We start from the raw sequence: 19,981 nt of genomic DNA, 5'->3' as shown, positions 1-19,981 counted from the left end.
TGTTGGGGTTCTGAATTCTAATTCTCTTGCACAAAATATTTAGACCAGCTGATATTATGTTTATGAGCACAATATTTTAAGGGGAAAAATCCAAAATTAATACATTTAAGATGCTATAGCAGAGTATATTTCTGAATCCTTTATTAGAAACCTGACTACTCAGTTTATAAAAACGTACTTTATAAGAGGCAAATCCTAGGTCAACAGAGAAGAGGGAAGTTATATAACATGAGGTTTTGTCATTTAATTTTTAAAACTAATTTTTGTAAAAGTGACACATTGGGAGCAAAAAAAATGTAACGTTAAAATGTTTCACAATTTTCTTACATTTCCTTTTTTTAACAGATTAAAATAAACATAAACCAAGCAAATAGCTCTTTATTCTGATATTGAAAAATAACTGTAATTTAGTTTGTGCACACTGAAATTAAGGGCTTGATAGATCCCAGCATTTCAAAGAAGCTCTGATTCTCATTAGACATAGTGATTAATGGAATATTATCTTGTATCTGCTAGTTCAATTTAAATCCAATCCAGACTACAGGCAAAACAAGGTTTCTGCGACAACCTGGCATTTGGGATTGCAGCTCACTAACACAATAGATAAACAACAAAACAATAGGGACACCTGCACAGTAACTGTATATTGCTGTATATAGACTATCAGAATTACTTCAGAGTAGGAGCTCTATATACTACAGTGTATGATAAACAATAACATGTCTCAACTGTGAATGAAATGGAATGGACAAGGATTTGAGGAGTGCCATAATGTTTTCAGATATTACAAGCTTTGGGCCAAATTCTACTCTCAGTTACATAAACTATTTGGTTAGGACCCGAACTAAAATTCCAATAATAACCACACCACACCTTTAAGCAGGAGAGAATTTGGCTGGCTGGCTGAATGAAGGGAACAATGCTTTATGGCTGGAGATGGGAGGGGAGAAGAAAACTGCTGCAAAAGAAGGGTGACCAGAAGTCCTGCTTTTAAAGGGGTAGTCCCATATTTAAGCCCTCCTGCAGGTATACCGATTTTTTCTTAAAAATTGGCAAACTGTCCCATGTTTCCCCCCACCCCGCCCAATCAGTACTGGTGGATCCTGCTGCTGGCTGGATCCTGGCTCGCCAGCTGCCCGCCCACCAGCGGTGAGTGTAGGGTCCAGTGGCCGACAATGCGGGTGGGTTTGCAAGGCTGATAGCCGCTCCCCCTGCTGGTCCGTCAGTGCAGCCCCAGCAGGGTCCTGCCCTGTCCCATTTCCGGCCGGCGCTGACTGCATGCTGCAGTGGCTGGTGTGTGCAGGCAGGCGCCAGGCAGCGGCTGATTATGTGTCACCTCTGCTGCCCACCCATCACCCTTTAAGTGCTTCCCCTCTCGCTGTCCTCTCCCTGCTTTGCCCCTTTGTCCCTCCCTCCCCTCAGCCCCACTGCTCCTCCATATCTCCCCTGGTGGGGTGTATCTTGTTCCCAGAGCTGTGCAGAGAACCAGCCGCTGGTTGGAGCGCTCAGTTCACCAACAGCCTGTCTGGCAGGCTCCTTCCTTCCCCCACTGCCTCTGGTTGGGCTGGCGCCCCAGGAAAGCCCAAGAGCCTCTGGTCCAGGGCGCTGGCCAGGAGGAGCAGAGCCCTGAATGTGCCAAAGCCCCGCACAGTGCTAGCACAGGGAAGCCTCTCCTCAGCTCAGCTAAGCTCTGGAGTTGGGGGGGAAAACGATTTCCAGCATGTTCACCCCCTGAACCTGCAGGCTCCACAGCAGCCCCTGGGGCAGGGACTTAGCACCCTCCTCACCTGCCTTCCCCCCACCAATCTGGGTCCTGCCCCCAGGAAGCGGGAGGCCGCTCCGTTCCCTAGGAACCCTCCTCTGCTGAGCCACCTTTCTGGCTGCTGAAGCAGTCAGGTTCCCTGAGCAGGTTCCCTGAGCGCAAGAGGGCTTAACCCCTTCCTGCCCGTGCTGTAGCCAGGGGACAGGAGGCGGCTGGATTATGTCAGTGGCCAGCAGCAGCCTGAAGGTGTTAGCTGACTTTCGACATGGTGAGGGCAGAAAGGGACAAGCTGCTTCCAGCCACATGTGGAAGGGGTGAAGAAAAGGGATGAGCTCCGCAAAGATATGGGCGAGGTCATGCCTTCCTTACCTCCTCCTCCCCTGCAACTGGAAGCAGCTCCCATCCCTTCCCTCCCACAGAGGCTGCTGCTGGTCAAATTCTGGTGTGAATCCTGGCAGAAATCTGGGTAGGGGAGCATGTGACTCTACATGCCTCCCCCTCACGTGGCACCAGGTCCCAAGAGAGGCGGTCTGTCCCGGCGACCCAGCCAGGCATGGAGGGTGGAGAGTGCCGGGCAGGGAGGGTCAGGTTAGTCACCCCCCCTGTGTGAGAGAGTTGTACAGTAGAGTGTGTTTGTCACCACTCCCCATGGGGGGCGGAGGCTGGAGTGTGTGTGTCATCCCTCCCCGTGTGAGCCCTAAAGCCTTAAAGATCAGAAGGTAAATAAAGAGAATCCAACTACGCAGTATTTCTTTTTAACAGAGGTTCAGTCAACTTGATGTTATATTGAACGTTTATAGTTCTGACTGATTGCCGTTGATCTTGCTTGAATATGAGTAATTTTACTAGGTGTCCTGTGTTCAGCATAGGGAAATATGGTCACCCTATGCAAAAGGGGACAAGGGGCCAGCCTGGCGACACTGACTCATTCTTCTGAGGACCAGATTGGCAGAAGGGTTTAAAAAGTGGCAGCCTTGGGCGTGAAGTCCCCTTTTGCATAAGGCAGGCTGAGGCAGCACTCACACTCTGTCCGTTTTAGGTGGTGAAATACCAGGTTTAGTGAAGAGCTGCTGTAGGCATTGCACTAGCTTCCCCTTGTTTAGCGGGGCTGGGAAGGAATTTTTCCCTTACCACCAGATTGGCCTACATGGAGTTGGGGTTCTTACGCCTTCCCCATAGCAGGTTCTGGAAGGGCTCTGTTCATGCATGGCATGAAGGACTCTAGGCTATGTCGCAACTCATTTTATATGTGTGGGGCGGATGTCCAGTGCAGGTACTCCATAGGGAAGGTACATAGTGACTGGTAAATGGCTTGGAAAAGGACTGAATAAGGACATTTTCATTAAAGGAATGGAATTAGGGGGGAGGGGATTCCTATCATTGGTAGGGGAGGGAGCCAACCCATCTTCCCCCTTATAGCCCACCTTAACTCTACTACAAGGGGGGAGTGGATGGTAAGGTCCCAGTAATGGATTGGCTGGGGGGACCTGGACAGAAAAAGATGGGGAGATGGCAGAAGCCCCCTGGGTAATTATGGAATGAACATGGGGTCACTTGCACTGTACACTTCTATCTGCCAGCTAGTCCCAGACACCTAATAATAAAATTGCAGCCTGATTAAAACAATATCATAATGTCTCCTGGCCTTTTGATATAGCTGGACAAAAAAAAAAAAGTCACTGAGACTCTTTCCATTGGCTTCAGTGGGTCTGGCTCAGTCCCTTACGCAGACTTCAATAGAGCTGCATGGGTGAAGTTGATAGCAAAACTTCCAACAATGTTTATCATTGTATTTACCAGCATTCAAGCAACACAAGAAAAAAAAACTTTTTAAAACATCCCCAAAGGCCATACCCTATCCCAGTCCTTTACCTGTTCTTCAAATGTATGTACGAGTTCCCACAACACAATCCACAATTAAAGTCACAGGAAAAGAACTGAGCAATAGGAGACACAAAACACTTGATCTGAGCATCTGTGCAAAGATCTGACTGCTACTAATTTTTAAAAATAAATTGATCTTCTATTGCTTTTTATATAGAGATGAGTTTGAGTCAAAGTTCAGACTTGAACCCAAACTTTCTCCAAGTTCAAGGGTGTTTAGAGCCAATATTTCAGTTCATGTCCACCTATACTTTATTTTTTTGTTAACATATACTTATTATATATTGATAAATAGATGTATGAATATATCATCACTTTTAGTTATAAGGAGTGACAGATTCAATAAAGTTCCATAACAGTTGTCTAAGGAAACATTTCCAAGTATGAGAATCAGTAAAGTATACAGAAAGGTGTTTTCCAGGAGGCTTACATGGAACCAGATGATTAACTTTAATAAGATCAGGTTTACCTCTGATCGCTGCCAAGGAAGGAATGTGATAGTTCCACTGGTATTTGCAAAATCAGCAACAGAGTAATTAATGCTGGTGGAATCGATCTGAGAGATAACATAATATATATACACATAGTCCAGAGCCCCCCGTGTACGCTCCACAACACACGATATAGTGGAACCTTCATCAGAAGTCTGTAAGCAAATAAGAAGATTGACAACAATGTACAAGTTTCAAGTGAATGAGTACAACAGAAGTGATCCTTTGAAAATTATCAGGTCTTCAGGAAAATTGTTCCTATGTTACTGCAATTCAAGATCTTTCTCGGAATTTAGGAAAAAATTCACTACTTTACATTCATGAACAATTATTTTAGTTTTCTTTAGCAATTCAATCTTTAAAATAGATCGGGCTTTCTCCATCCTCAACATTACTTAAGCTAAACAGAGCATTTTTCTTACTTTCAGTTTTCAATCATCGTACATAAACAATTGTGAAAAAAATCAAGCGGGTCTGTACCACAGTATTCTTTGTATGAAAAAAATATAAAAGAATTTCAGAGAATATTTATTGGGACTGTCTGTACATCTCTCATAAATAATAACTGTCATGGAATGATGATAGAAAATAATTTAATCAGACAACCATACTTTTGAAAAGGTTTAAGATGAATAGTAATCATGTGTTCTGTATGCTGTATGACAGCTTCCAGTGTACACTAAGCATGACTTAGTTCCCTAGTAGACAGATCTGTATATAAAGCATGCTAAAACAATGTTGTGTATCTGCCATATAATCATTAGCTATTGCTTCCCTGCTGAAATAGATTTAAGATGAGTACTGGACAATTAACTTTTCCTATTAATTTTTAATTTTGCTTCATGCATGGGTGATGACCTGTGGTATGAGACTGTATCAGTGGCACTTGGACCTGAAGGACTCTATTATCACAGCATATGGCAGGCACTTAAAAAGCAAACAGAGTCCAAATTGGAAACTGCTTTCATTCAAACCAAGAAGATTGAGGTCTTTATGATGTGTTTGGAGGACAAATAGGGATGATGTAACAAAAAAGGTCAGAGAAGATTCCAAACAAAGCCATTATGATTTTAGTTTCCCATTTATCTGTGCTTTACAAACCACTGAAAACATAGAGATTTTATTTAAAATGGTGAAAACACTAACACTTGAAATATTAGAACAAAGTGGATGTTCATCAGGACAGTTATATTTTTTAATGCATGGCAAAGCTTTTCAGTTTAATTACTGGTTAATATTCCACATATTCAACAGAATATGGGCTAAGTTCTTCTCTTCTATGAAGTTTTACCAATGTTGAACAGACCTAATATTTCAGTTGTTTGATAAATTCTTTGAAGCGAGGCTTGGGAAAGAGCACTGAAGGCCTGATTCCACGGGACTACTGGGAATATGGTACTTTTCAAAGCAGGTAATGATATCACAGTGTGGACCACCAATGTTTAGAAATAGGATAATACATCTATGGTTTGATGTAGTTGTCTCATTGCTCTCAAATGGGAACAGGCATTTAGAAAACAATGAAGACCTTGTCAGTCAGCTGGGGGTAAAAGGGATGTAAAACAAATATTTACAAAAGGTTCAGGACAAGAGAGACAAATGAAAACCACATTTTCATCTGAAAATGTTGTACTTACTATTGTGGCATGTAACCCGTAAACTACTCGAACTGAAAGAGATTGCAGGAAAAAACCCTATCATATCTGTTTTTTACTTTGTGAATTTGACAGCACTTGGTCAATTACGGTTTTGTAGATGCTCAGTTGCACTTCCTGCCTCATGTCCTAGCAAGATAACATCACTCTCCTGAGCAATCCTGTGGTGAGCTCATGCTCTTCTCCAGGCCCTGCTGGAGGATATTTACTTGTAATAGGAGAAGCAAACTGAAGAGGGCAGTGAGAAGGAACATAGATACATGCACAGAAAGGGAAGGGAAAGGAGGATAGGGCCAACATTACTGCCAACCAGAGTGTTCAAAAATTTTGAGCCCACCTGGAAAAAGTCATGAGATTGGATTACAAATCATACAATTTTAAAAAAAAATAATAAATTTTACTTCACTCTAGGAGCTGGGTTTTAAGAAAAACCCCTACTATCTTGACACTGCAATTAAACTGCAAGAGTTGGCAACACTGTCTGGCATACTGGAATTCATGTAGAAAAATAAATAAAGAATTACAATACTCACAATCCAAGAAAGGAGGTAGAGGTGGGAATTTACAACAAATTTAGTCTCAGATATTAGACATCAGTGAAGAATGAGTTATTTTCATGATCACTAATTCATGCTGTAATGAATAGTCTGCTAAATAGGGGCTGATTTATTTTCTAAACAAAAATATTTTATGGGTTTTTCAGAACAGTTACTAAAAAATGCACAGGTGTGAATTTCATTCTCCAGTATGAAAGAATATGGTGCTATATTAGATAAATGTGTTGTCCGCAAGATTTTAAACCCAAATGATTTTGCTTCCCATCCACTGAAAGCAACAGAGTGAAATCTTGGCCCCACTGAAGTCAATTGACTTCACTGGGTCCAGAATTTCACTCATCGTCTTTTTAATAGTCATCTTACCTCAGGAATACATGCTCCTGTGAAGCCAAACAGCCCATTGGCGTTGTCACTTTTTTGTACTCTTAATCTTGCTATGGTGTTTTCTTCTGGAATTCGAGCTCCCCCATGCACAGAGACAAGCTTTAGTATGAATAACTCCTCTCCTTCCTCCTCATCATCATCTCTTGCAGACACAATGAATGACTTATTAGTTTCTCCCTGTCGGTACTCTAAATATCCAGAGATGGGGTTCATATCAGTCCTTGCTGGGGTGGCATGAAGTTCATAGATCTCTACTGGCATCAGTTTACGCTCATAAAGCCTCACATCCTGCATCAATCCTGTATATCTGCTGCTGCCATTCATCCCTGCACCAATTCTTATTATTCCTGGACCTGAAAGAGAAATGAACATTTATACTACTTTGATACTTTTGCCCCGAAATTATACAAGTGTGTAAATGAAAAGCTGTCATGATGGTTTCTTTTGGCTTATTAGCTCTTATAATCTCATTAATAATGTAAGTGTCGTAGCCTGGCTGAGCTCCCACACGTAAAACAACAAGTTTATGTTGAATGGTATGGATATCATCTTAATATATTTTCCCCAAAAGACATGTAGGGACGAACAAATGTTTAGAAGATGTGCCAAGCCAGCTAAAGATAAGTAAATTAAGTCATGACGGCTACTACTATGAAACTAGAGAATAGATAACGTTGAAAACAAGAGGAGAAGACATACAGAACTGGTTCCTTGAGGAACCATAGAATGGTACAAAGTCCGACATTACAAGCAACTGTACAGATCAGCCCAAGTATCTGAGAGCTCCTCCAAAGGCTTGGCTCACATTAGAGCATTCAATCATTTGTAATTCAAGTGACTGATCTACTTCAACTGAAGCGCAAATGTTGAGCATGTCTATGCTAGCCACCCAAAATTGGTGTAAGGTTTGTCCTTGCATTCACAGTAGGGCTGCCTTAAACCACTGAGATGCAATGGCTCTCATATGACAACTATCAAAGATTATATTCGTGTGGCAGGGGAAAGTGAGTATAATATCCCCATGAACTGCCCTCCCATTAGGGTAACCATATTTCCCAAAGGGAAACCCAATACCGCATGGGGTTAGCACGAGCCCTCCCCACCCTCCCGCGTGACGTTGGCCCGAGCCATTCACCCAAGCCTGCCCCATGCACCAGCCAGTCGCCCAAGCCACCCCCTACCGCTGCATGGGGCTGGCATTGCTCACCCAAGGACCCTTCCCTGCACGGGGCTGGCATTGCAACCCTGTGTGCCCAAGCCCTACTCCTCCCTGCACATGAAGTTGGCATCGCTGCACCCCACTTTTTTGACAAAAGTGGACTTTTTTCCCGGTTCTTCTTGCCAACTTTATCAGCTGGCAAAAGCAAATGGGACAAATGCCCACTTCTGCCAAAAAAGTTGGGACAGTCAGGACAGGGCTTAAAAAAAAAAAAGAGAGAGAGACTGTCCCGGCCAAAATGGGACATATGGTCACCCTCCCTCCTAGTCATTCACCTGGGTACTGCTCACCAGCCAGTGAACCATCTGTGGCTAACTAACTGATAGTCTCTCTCTCTAGCAAGTTACAGTCAGTGATGCAGAGATGGATCGCCAGCCGGAGCTGCAGAGGAGAAGCAGAGCTGTATTTCTCACAGCTCCTCAGGAATCACCTCTCCCCCTTCTTTTGCCATGTCTAGGCCTCTCCACTATAGACAGGGAGAAAGACCACAACAGCCCCTTGTGCTAGGATACTGGCATCATAAAAGTCTTCCTATCATAACCCTTTTCATCATTTTTTCCCTTCTCTAAAGAAGAAAAATAATTTATTTTCTAGTTGTTTGTAGTAGTGGTGTCATTAATGCTGTTTTAAGGATGCATTTCTTTTGCAGTTCTTTTCATTTTCTGAGCTGTTTATTTCTGAATCTCTCTGAACCCCTTTCCAGCACCTTCTGTGCATCTTAAGCATTTCACAAAGGCTAAATATATCAGACACATCCAGAAACCATGTTCATCCTGTGCGCCTGACACATACCTGGAACTTCCTAACACCTCACAGTATGATATGCACATGCTTATGTGTTCTTGTGAGTGTTTTCAGGAGTAGAGCCTATATTTCTCGGCAGAATTTTAAAACTATTATGCATACACATGTTCAAGTACATCTAAATCCTGAAAAAAAACATTCTATTAAATCCACAAGGTGTTTCAGGCAAGTTAATAGACACAATAAAATTCTATTTTCAAAATAGAAAAGGAGTACTTATGGCACCTTAGAGACTAACCAATTTATTTGAGCATAAGCTTTCGTGAGCTACAGCCGTTTCAGCTGCATAACTTTATTGACTTTAATGGAAGTTGTACTACTATAACTCCATGAAATCTATTTTCTGAAAATCTATCAAGAAGTTTGCTTCTAGTTAAAAAAGGAAAAATTTCACATATAGTAGCTTTATTTCAAAAGTTATTTAATATTATGAGTATACTTTTCAATGGGACTGGACTTGCTGCTTAGTGCAGAATTTTACTTTTATAGAAAAAGAAAAAATGAAGATTATTTGCTCACCATCAACAACTGCTGCTCCTTTGAGGCTCTTTATTCCTCCAGGCACTGGATTTCCATCAATGTAAAACTCAATTGTACCATCCTCCAGAGTAATCAAAAGATGAATCCAAGTATTTTCTTTCACATATTTCATGATAGTTGTCTTGGCCACATATGTAATATTGGACACCAGTGCTGTGTAATGAAGCATGACAGAAACATGGGATTCATTTGTTTGGATTTTCACACCATAATATATGGTCCCATTGTAATTGTCCTTTGCTACTATAAACCCATCACTGTTGGGGTTAGGAATCACCCAAGCTGAAAATGTAAAGTTGGCAAGCATGTTATCCCAACTGAAGCGGAAGTCAGGGTCAACAGTCCCAAATGCATCCTCTTTTCCACTGAAGTACAAAGCATCTGTTCCACTGTGATGACGCCTCCTGTGAGGTTGAGACTGTACAGAACTTGAGAATGATCCAAGCAATAAGAAATCTATCATTGGTGGTAGACCTGCTGGGAACACACTGGATAATATTTCCCAGCCAACCCGGACGTCTCCAAAGGTACCCTGTTGCCTCCAAATTGTAAAGTTTGTAATGTAGGAGATATCATCTTCAGAGAGAACATCTTCCACTATCTCCCGGTCCTGGCTCTCTGGGTCTATGACAAAGACTCCAAAAGGGTCATCATTGAATGGGATCATCACAATTACAGCAAGATTGGTTTCAGCTAACTGGCCACCAGGGCCTGGAGACCCACCTGTGTGATACAAATTAAAACAAAAGTTAATAGGACTCCTTAAGAACCCACCTCAGATACCACTATCTGAAATAAGATCCATTCAAACAACCAAAAATTGCTTTTAATAATAAAATACTTTTTCAAAGGAACTAAAATTGTGTGATAAAGGAAGTGTTCAAAATGTTCTACCATAAATCAAATGTTGCTTCAACATTATTAATTAAAAACATGCATGAACGATTTCTGTTTAAAAGTGTGTGTTGTCATTCATGTGTTATCCATTGTTAGGTATAAAATACGCAAAGAGTGACTTTCTGCAGAGATTTAATTCACCCCATTTCTGTTGAATTAACCACAGAGGTGGCCTATGTTTGAGTCATCTGGTAGAGATCCTGGGCCAAATTTACTTTCATTAATATTGAAGTTACTACAGACACATACTACTGTAAATGAGAGCAGAACTTGGCCCACTGCCTCTGGACTGCAAAGAGCTATTCACAGCATGTCCTGTTCATAGTTGGATCCATAGATCTATAGTGAAAGGTCTATGGATTTCTCACACTAATAGTTTGTTGAGCTGCATGAAATACTGAGTCATTAGGAACCGATTAGGGTAGGGTCAGAGATATTTTCATTTCTTTCTGGGCATGAAAGACCCTAGCAAGCAAAGGAGACTTTGGCCATGGTCCTGGAGTCTATAAAAAGCAGCAGGTGGGTCTTGTGGTAATAAAGTAGCCACACTCACCCACATTTGCACTTCTGCGCAGGGAAAAAACACATTATGGCAGGATTATGTAACCACGGCACTGTACCAGCACAATAGCATTCAGCTGCCCAAAGGGTTGTTACTTCCCTCTCCGTTGGGGGACTGTGCTTTAAACACATAGGCCAACATTTTTAGGAGCAACTAGCAGTTTGGGGAGAATCCATTTTGGGGTGCTCAGCTTTAGAGAGGCTTCATTTTCCGAAAACACTGAGCGACCTCCCTTGGAAAATCAGACCCCTCTAAATTAGGTACCCAAAATACTGATACACCCCAAATCACTAGTCACTTTGGAAAATCTTGGCCATAATGTAGCCCTTAATTAATTGTTTTTACTAAAGAGCTGCGTTTCAGAAATCACTCAATGAGACAACCCCTAAATGGCCATCAGACTGTTTCAAATTTACCATAAGAACAATAAATTCAGGAATAGAATATCTGTACAGTACTCATGCATCTGTGTTGGATCAAGCTGTGACTAAAATAAAATAAGATGTAAAAATAAAACTTCTTGCTGGAAAGTTATAGGATAGAAATAGAAAATTCAAATGTCAGAAACAGAGGTACTTCTATGAAACTTTCTTTAGTTAAGGTATAAAATTCTCCTGGTTTTAGAAGGTGTGGGGTAGGGGAACAGTACCTGAGGCATTCACCAGCTTTAAGGTATAAAATTCATTGAATTCAGGAATTTTATCAGGAATGGCATGAAGAGTTACTGGCTTTGATCCTTCGCCATCCGTGAACCACACCGTCCCATAGATTTCATAGAACTCTTGTCCTGGCTCCAAAGCAGAATCGTTCCCAAAGAGTTGCCAGGTCAAAGAAACGTTGCCAAAGTGTCCTCTCTGTCTCACAATCCTATGCAATGAATTAGACACAGTAAACTTTCTGGCAAATATCTATCAACAATCAGCGAGAGCAAACGAAACCTAGGTGCAAGCCAGTACTATACAAGTACAATTTACAGTTATCTAAATAATCCACAGCCATTTTAAGAACGAGGAACACCTTTCCCTACCCCGTTGAAGATCTGCACCCTCATAACTCAATGCCGCTCTCAGCTACATGACTCTATGTTACATACATTCCAAAAAAATCTAGTATGGCTTATAAGAGTGCCTGCAGGACAGTACTTTTAAGCTGCCTGGAAACATGCACTTGCATATCTATGCATAGAAAGGAGCTCTATATCTCATAAATATTACAGTTCCAAGCCTATAAGAAGCAACCAAATTCACTGTTCTCACCCACTCTGTGTAACTGGTATTGGAGGTCTAGTCTCTCACCAACATGTGAGTTAGTTTTATTTGATGAGACCAACATGTGTATACACCACAAATCTCAGCTGAAGATATATAAACATCATGATTGTCAGTAGGGACTGAACCTAGGATCCACAGTTCCAAAACACACGCCTCTACCATTTGAGCTAATGTAGAATGCTGTAGTAGGCTAAACAGTCACTGGGACAAGATACTGGATGGAGTTGTGTCACATGGAGTAGGCCACTGTATTATATTTAATCTTTTTACCAGACTTTTTCATGCTGCCTTCTGTTTGGAACAGAAGTTTGTACCAAGTGACCTCCAAAAATCAAATCCCTCTTTACAACCCAAGCCCAACCTTGTATGACGGGCTACAATTTTATCTACTCCCACCCTTCTGCCTTTTTCTAGTTGTCTCTTTCATCAGTTTTATTTAGATTAGGACTTCTCCATGACACTGACCAATGTAAACTGTTTTTCATGCATCAGATGCAGCAGGCTAGGGGTTTCTATTTAAAAAGAATATACACGTGGCCATGGAATGTAGTTGGATGACTGTAATTTTATTCTTCAAAATATTTTTCCCCACATTCAGTCACCCCATGCTAATTCTGCTTTGTTAAACTGGTGTTATCACCACTGAAATCAAGAGTTACTCCAGGTTTACACTGGTGCACCTGGAAACAGAATTTGGCTCTTTTACATATTTATCTGGCAACAACATATTGTACTAAAAGGCACTGCAGAACACCACAAATGAAAGAAAGCAAAGCAGCCATTCACGGTGCCTTTATCAATTGAGTGCACCAGTAATATAATTAGCACATCGACAATGCTCTAGCTAAACAGAGCCTCATCAAAAACAGGTGTGCTCTGCTTCTGCCACACCCTCACTCTTAATTTAAATCAACTTTCCTCACACATGGTCAAATTCAGCCCACTCATTCTGCAAATAGGATTACAAAGAAGAGATAAACAAAACAGAACCAAGGTTCCCCCAGCATAAAAAGATACCAAACACCAGGCTGCTTAATATCCAAGTGTTGCCCTTTCCTGGGATGCTGTATTTATTAGGCCTTTAACAGCAATACATCACAAGGACCTTTCCAATGAGGGTCCCAGCCACGTGCTTCTGTCAAAAAATGGATTGAGTCTAAGAAAACAAAAAGTAGTATGAAAAAAATCCCCTTCCCAGATACTTAGGCTGGAGCCCTTAATATAACCTCTTTGACTGATCTCTATGACCTTCCAGTTTTGTTCTTGGGGAAGTCAGTAGCTTATATACCTCCTACTGAGCTAATTAGCAGGATAACTCGAGCCACCTGCCAAGCAAACCCAAGCAAATCTTAACCCCTGCTGCTTCTGGATACATACATTCCTTGTGTGGGTACAAGAGTAATGGGTTTTATTGTCAGCTCAGGGGAGGATGCTGTCAGCCTAAAGGAGTGTCCTATCTGAAGGGCCATGTCCTCCTGTAAGAGGCAGGTAAAACAAAAACAAACAAACAATGAAACAATGGGGGGGTAACTTTTCAAAGCAAGATGCAGGGAATCAGCTAGGTAACTCCCCATGACATCAGCATCAGCTGCACAATGAAATATTGTTGGGTTGGGGGAGGGGTTGTTGGGTTATTTAGTGTTTACTTTATTACTCTAGGTCATGTCTGCTTGATCATTCAGCTATTTCATATCTGCAGTACATGAAAAATATATCATCAGCCAACCATATCATGATTATTGACATACACACCTCATCTATCAAATCTCTGAGTAGTTTCTGTATGTATTTTTGTTATGTAAACTAACATTTGTTCCCCTAAATATTCTTCTAATTTATTTTTATTCAGACTTTGTTTAATTCAAAAGTCTCCTTTATGTAACTATTGTACATGCAAAGTTGGTATGTGGCTTAGACTGAAATATCTTCAATGAAGCACCACAAAATATTTCTTGGAAGGTATCATTTTAAATACTACTTACAAAAAAACATTAGTCTTGCCTTCTTCCACCAGTTTGTCAAAAGGTTCCAAAGAGAAAATGCCATTCGGGTCATCATTCGCTTCAATGACAACTGTAGCCATCCCAGCCCTGTAGACTACGGTGTCACCTAAAAGCCAAGGATTTATATGGTTCCAAATAAAAAGCAGAAAGCTAATGTAATGTGATTATCAATGGAATGGTTTTCTCATCATATCCAAATATTTTCTAGCATATGTAACAGACAAAAAATTAAAGGTTCAAATCGTTACCCATATAAGCAATATTTGAGATATTTGAGTGTAACAGGAAATACAGAGGCAATAAATTACAATGGGCTTTATCCTGCACAGTGCAAGTGTAAAGTATTGTGTGTACAAGTGCAAGATAAAAGTAATGAGCGGGTAGGGGAGCCTTGCCCTGAACTAGGGAGAACACTACTATTTGACTGCCATGTTATTCCTGGCTAATAGCAGGACTAATGCCAAAGAGAGGAGTGTGAGGCTGTGTCTCCTTTGTATGCCAAGGATCACACTCATTTTCACCCATCCCCAGGCATGTACATATTCTGTCCATTCCCTCCCTTTTTTTCCACCCTGTACTCTTAAAAGTGACCAAACAATTAAAAGACTTTAGACTAACTTCTACTGTGCTTAGTACTTAACTTTATTCACACCTTGTAAAGAGTCCACCCACACTTCCACTGGAGTGGAAGTCTTACTGTGCCTTTCAGGACCAAGGCCAATATCTTATTTACTTATAAATTCCACGTTCGATCAAGCTTTTTTGAGCCCTGCTCCAGGATCACTTACAGTACTTCAGAAGTTGTGGCATATTTTTCTTTGTTTGGTTTTATGAGTACATGAATGAAGATTTCCACAACATCATCATCTTTTTAGAACAGATAGTGCAAGGGGAATTTTTTTAAACACATAAGCATTTTTATCTGAAATGAGTGCACAAGGAATATCAATGAAAGGAATAATCAATTTCATACCATTTTATCTTGCCAAGCATTCCAGGGGGCTTTTAAGTCTTATTATTATTTCTTAGTTTATAAATCTACTCTTCATTGGTAGTTCACTGTGTAACTTCTGAAATCTGTTCACACACAGGTGGGATCTTGCTCAAACCATAATGTAGGTAAAAAAATCATTTATACAACACACCATACCAAAATAATATCAAGAGTACACAGGCCTGTTTATGTACCTTTCTCCCAAAATATGGCAGTTCTGTATTTTATTTTCCCATACACCAGCCATATGCCTGGCACCATTGCAGCCCATGATTTCAGAAAAATCCTCATTTATATTCATTTCTACAATGAAGAAATCCTTTAACACAAGGATGGGCAATTCAATGGCATTATTGATTTTCCAAATGTTAACTTTAAATGGTTAAAAAACCCATCTAGAGAATTACAGCATAAGGGTTTCTGCAGAAATGGCATCAACAATATTATCTGGTTTGTGAGCTTTCAATCAAGTAATTCACTACAAGAGAGAATACAGGCATAAATCATAGAATCATAGAATAGAATATCAGGGTTGGAAGTGACCTCAGGAGGTCATCTAGTCCAACCCCCTGCTCAAAGCAGGACCAATCTCCAATTAAATCATCCCAGCCAGGGCTTTGTCAAGCCTGACCTTAAAAACTTCTAAGGAAGGAGATTCTACCACCTCCCTAGGTAACGCATTCCAGTGTTTCACCACCCTCCTAGTGAAAAAGTTTTTCCTAATATCCAACCTAAATCCAATACACACTGTGCATGTTCATTTTACAGTTCTGTTGACAGTCACTTTCCTATTGTGAAATTCAGCAATGAGAACATACTATTTTATACACTCTTCACAAGATACGGGATTTCACAGCAAAAACAAAATGAGAGAGGCAACAACTACTATATTTAGAGCAAATGAGTATTTTCACCTGTAGAATTAAAGAGGATGATGTAAAAAGTTTCATCAGTTTCAGGGGTATCATCTTCACTAATAAATACTGATATTTTGTGTTCTCTTTCCCCAACACCAAACACAAGAGCTTCACTCCTTCCACTGGAAACGAAATCTCCCTCTTCAGCAGTGGCTCCTCCATCGACAGTGGCATATAAAACGGTAATGACTACATCAGCAGATCCATTCCTTAGGACTGTAAAGTGAACAAAATCTCCTTCTTGAACCTTTACAACAACAGGATCTGAAACAGATCATTACAAATTCAGCAGCGTCCTTCAGACTATCAGCTTCCTATGCTAGACATCAATGTTTAATCCTACAAAGGTAAACTGCAGAATGATTCCTCAAGGAGACAGAAGGAAAATCTGGAAAAGTTTGAGGAAACATTTTCAGCATGGGAAGATATTGACCTGGCCACGTACCCCACCTCAGCATGAAAAAAAGAAATGGTGAGACACATGAAAAAAAGGCTCTGGCTAAATCAAAAAGAAACAACAGACCAAAAAAAGCACCCTGGGGAAGAAAGCTAGCAAAAAAATGTATCAAAATAAAAAGCACTTGGGTGAAATCCTGGCTCCATTCAAATCAATGGGAGTTTTGACATTGGCTTCAATGGGACCAGAATTTCACCTTTAACATTTATCTTGTCTGGGGAATAAGAACACTAACGACAGTAAATGTATTTGTAACTGCACCTTCAAAGGAATGCAACTAACCTGAAAAGTATATGGGATCATCGTTCCTTGTGATTTGTAAAACTACGCTGGTTGTGTTTCCAACTCTGGCTCCCCCAGTGGTATTGACTAGGCTGATGGTGAACACTTCCATTTCTTCAGGTAGCTAAAGAAAGAGGTAATATGAAGTAAATCTGTTTCATGCAAACAGGAAGAAGTTAAAATGAGGTAATCAAAAGCAGAGGAAGCTCTGAGGGCCAGTCCTGATTTAGTCATCCTTAGATATGTGTATGGGGCTCCAGTTAACAATTATCCATATGCTTGTACAGAAAGGGACCAGAGACCACCACAGGTTTGCAGCTTTGGAGCCCCAAATCAGGAAAGCACTCAACCCTATGTTTAAATCCCAATGTAGTTAATGTGACTTAAATCTATGCATAAGTACTTTGCTGAACTAGGATTTGACTATTATTTGAAAAGAGTAGGTCTGGGGTAGATTTCTAATTTCCTGCCTGGAGAATACTGATACAGAGAAGTAATTTAACTTCTCTGAAATAGCCTCCTTTTTCTCCTTAATTGTTCCCTTTATTTCCTTTGTGGTCCAGTAGACCTAAAAATTCTCTTTCAGTTTCCTTCTTCCAATACTCTTAAAATAATTTCATGTTGCTTTATGTGTCTTTGGCTATGTGTTACTTACTATTCAAATTCCCTCTTAACCCTCCTGATTTCTATCTTATATATTTTCCTATACATCCATAGTTTATGTTTCTTTCATTGGCTTCCCTTGGGCTGGACTTCTATTTTTTAAGGACCCAGATAGCCTCTTGTAACTTACAATTTTACTATCCTGGTATATTTAGTTTAAGGGTATGTTCCTCTTCTGTTTCAGAGTAACAGCCGTGTTAGTCTGTATTCGCATAAAGAAAAGGAGTACTTGTGGCACCTTAGAGACTAACCAATTTATTTGAGCATGAGCTTTCGTGAGCTACAGCTCATCATCCGATGAAGTGAGCTGTAGCTCACGAAAGCTCATGCTCAAATAAATTGGTTAGTCTCTAAGGTGCCACAAGTACTCCTTTTCTTTTTGTTCCTCTTCTGTGACTGTTATGGTCTAGCTCCATGCTGTTTGAGGATTTTGATTTCCTCATCTATGAGTCTGTTCTTTTAATTAGCTTCTTTTAAAACAAAAAATCCTTCTTTGTAAAGTTTTAAGTCATAGCGCATATCTCTCAATGTTCTCACACCAAAGTAAAGTAACAGAATATATCTGTCTAAAATGTTTACCTCATCTGGCAATGAGTAAATGGTTATCGTGTTTGAAAATTCCTGGTTTCCAAAGAAAACTGTCCCTTGCACTGGGTAGATGTCATTGGTAGAGACTGGTTCAACAACCCAAGACACACTGACATTTCCATAGTTTCCTTGGTTTCTTACAATTCTGTAAGCAGCTGTAAAATGCAAACATCCAGTATGATAAATGTGCATACACAAAATAATAAAAATCAAAGAGAGGCAGATTGACAAAGCCAATTCAAAGAAAAAGAGGAGGGGAACTAATCATTCTGGGATTCCTTTTTGTAGAACCATTAAAAACACAATATGTGAGACAACTACATAAAAGACATAAAATTGTCACATGGATATAAGAAATAGGTACATGGAGGCATTTCCAAATTGGGTATAATTGGAAACTGCTGAAGAGCCAGGCAGCCAACTGATATGCCTCTCCTGGTGCAATACAATCTTATCTGCAAAATACTGGCCATATCCTGCAAAGTGCTGAGGACGCTCAATTCTTGTGACAACACTGGAACTCGTTGGCAGTCTTTCTGGGAAAGCAATCACTGTTCCTATAACCTCATGGTTTTAAGGGTGTTAGTATGAGTTAAACTATAATAGCTTGAACAAAACAGGAATTACCAGCATAGACGTCTTCTCCTTTACTTTCATTTATTGTTACTGCTAGTTCATCAGCAAGGAACTGAATCACTCCATGTGGATCATCGTTCTTCAGAATGGTTACATTGACCCTTGTGGCACTTCCCAACTTGCTTGGCAGTTCACTGTGGCTACTGAGTACCACAGAATAAAGTTCATCCAGCTAGAACAGGGAAACTAAGTCAGAAAAATCATATAGACTCACAGCATGGAAAGAATGGACCACAGTCCACCATTACCAACCTGGCAAGAAGAGTTACAGCTTTAAAAAGCAAATCAATGAGTATGTGTTTCCTTTGCTAACTTCTGCATAACGATCAGCACCCCATTTCCATCCCTGAAAGTAGGGAATGTCATCAGCTTATATGTAGTAATAAGGTCACTTAGCACATCACACGTACTACATCACAGTGTACAAAGGTACATAATGATTATGTGGTGATACCATCAGCTATTCATTTACGGAAATATGAGTAAATAGCATGGATCTAAAGAACCGACTTCTAGGGCAAGTACTGTGACAAAGTTCCTCCTCTACCTTGGTGGGTTTTGCGCTTATTGGCGGATTTGCTCGCCTTGGAGCTTCATGGCAGCCCTCAGCTTGGCCGTTTTTCTGAAGCCACAGTCCAGGTCAACTTCTCCTGTGTCTGACCAGGAGTTGGGAGGTTTGGGGAAAAAACAGGCCCACCCTCTACTCCGGGTTCCACCCCAGGGCCCTGTGGAATGCAGCTGCCTAGAGTGCCTCCTGGAACAGCTGTGTGACAGCTACAACTCCCTGGGCTACTTCCCCATGGCCTCCTCCCAACATCTTCTTTATCCTCACCATAGGACCTTCCTCCTGGTGTCTGATAATGCTTGTACTCCTCAGTCCTCCAACAGTCCGCGTTCTCACTCTCAGATCCTAGTGCCTCTTGCTCCCAGCTCCTCACATGCGCACCACAAACTGAAGTGAGCTCCTTTTTAAACCCAGGTGCCCTGATTAGCCTGCCTTAATTGATTCTAGCAGCTTCTTGATTGGCTGCAGGTGGTCTAATCAGCCTGTCTGTCTTGTCTCCAGAAGGTTCCTGATTGTTCTAGAACCTTCCCTGTTACCTTATCCAGGGAAAAGGGACCTACTTAACCTGGGGCTAATATATCTGCCTTCTATTACTCTCCTGTAGCCATCTGACCCGACCCTGTCACAGTACCTATTTAAGATCTGCATTCATTACTTGGCATAAAAGAACAAAATAGCACATTTGTAAAAATGATCAAACATTCATGCATTTGTGTCCACAGAATTGTACTCAAGGATCATCCAGGTACTAATCACTGGACAAATGTTTGCCTTGTTGCCACCAAACGAGTTAGCAAGGCAGCTGGTTTCAATTTTATCCCTTCAAGAAACAGCAAGCTGACAACAGGAG

The 19,981-nt window shown here is 40.9% G+C and overlaps 1 protein-coding gene across 1 annotated transcript in view; it reads right to left on the bottom strand.

Annotated features, from left to right (window-relative positions):
• ADGRV1 (adhesion G protein-coupled receptor V1) overlaps positions 1-19,981 on the bottom strand; it is a 420,452-nt gene that overhangs the window by 348,093 nt on the left and 52,378 nt on the right. The window contains exons 15-23 of the mRNA XM_077818015.1: positions 18,558-18,738; positions 17,922-18,085; positions 16,680-16,803; positions 15,938-16,204; positions 14,009-14,135; positions 11,405-11,622; positions 9,276-10,019; positions 6,713-7,086; positions 4,116-4,292 (exon numbers count right to left, since the gene is read on the bottom strand). Coding sequence (XP_077674141.1) covers positions 4,116-4,292; positions 6,713-7,086; positions 9,276-10,019; positions 11,405-11,622; positions 14,009-14,135; positions 15,938-16,204; positions 16,680-16,803; positions 17,922-18,085; positions 18,558-18,738 — 2,376 coding nt within the window. The remainder of the gene's footprint in view (positions 1-4,115; positions 4,293-6,712; positions 7,087-9,275; positions 10,020-11,404; positions 11,623-14,008; positions 14,136-15,937; positions 16,205-16,679; positions 16,804-17,921; positions 18,086-18,557; positions 18,739-19,981) is intronic.

The sequence above is a fragment of the Eretmochelys imbricata genome, chromosome 5 (assembly GCF_965152235.1).
Source record: "Eretmochelys imbricata isolate rEreImb1 chromosome 5, rEreImb1.hap1, whole genome shotgun sequence".
NCBI classification, from domain to species: Eukaryota; Metazoa; Chordata; order Testudines; family Cheloniidae; genus Eretmochelys; species Eretmochelys imbricata.
This window is presented reverse-complemented; position numbering and strand designations above follow the sequence as displayed.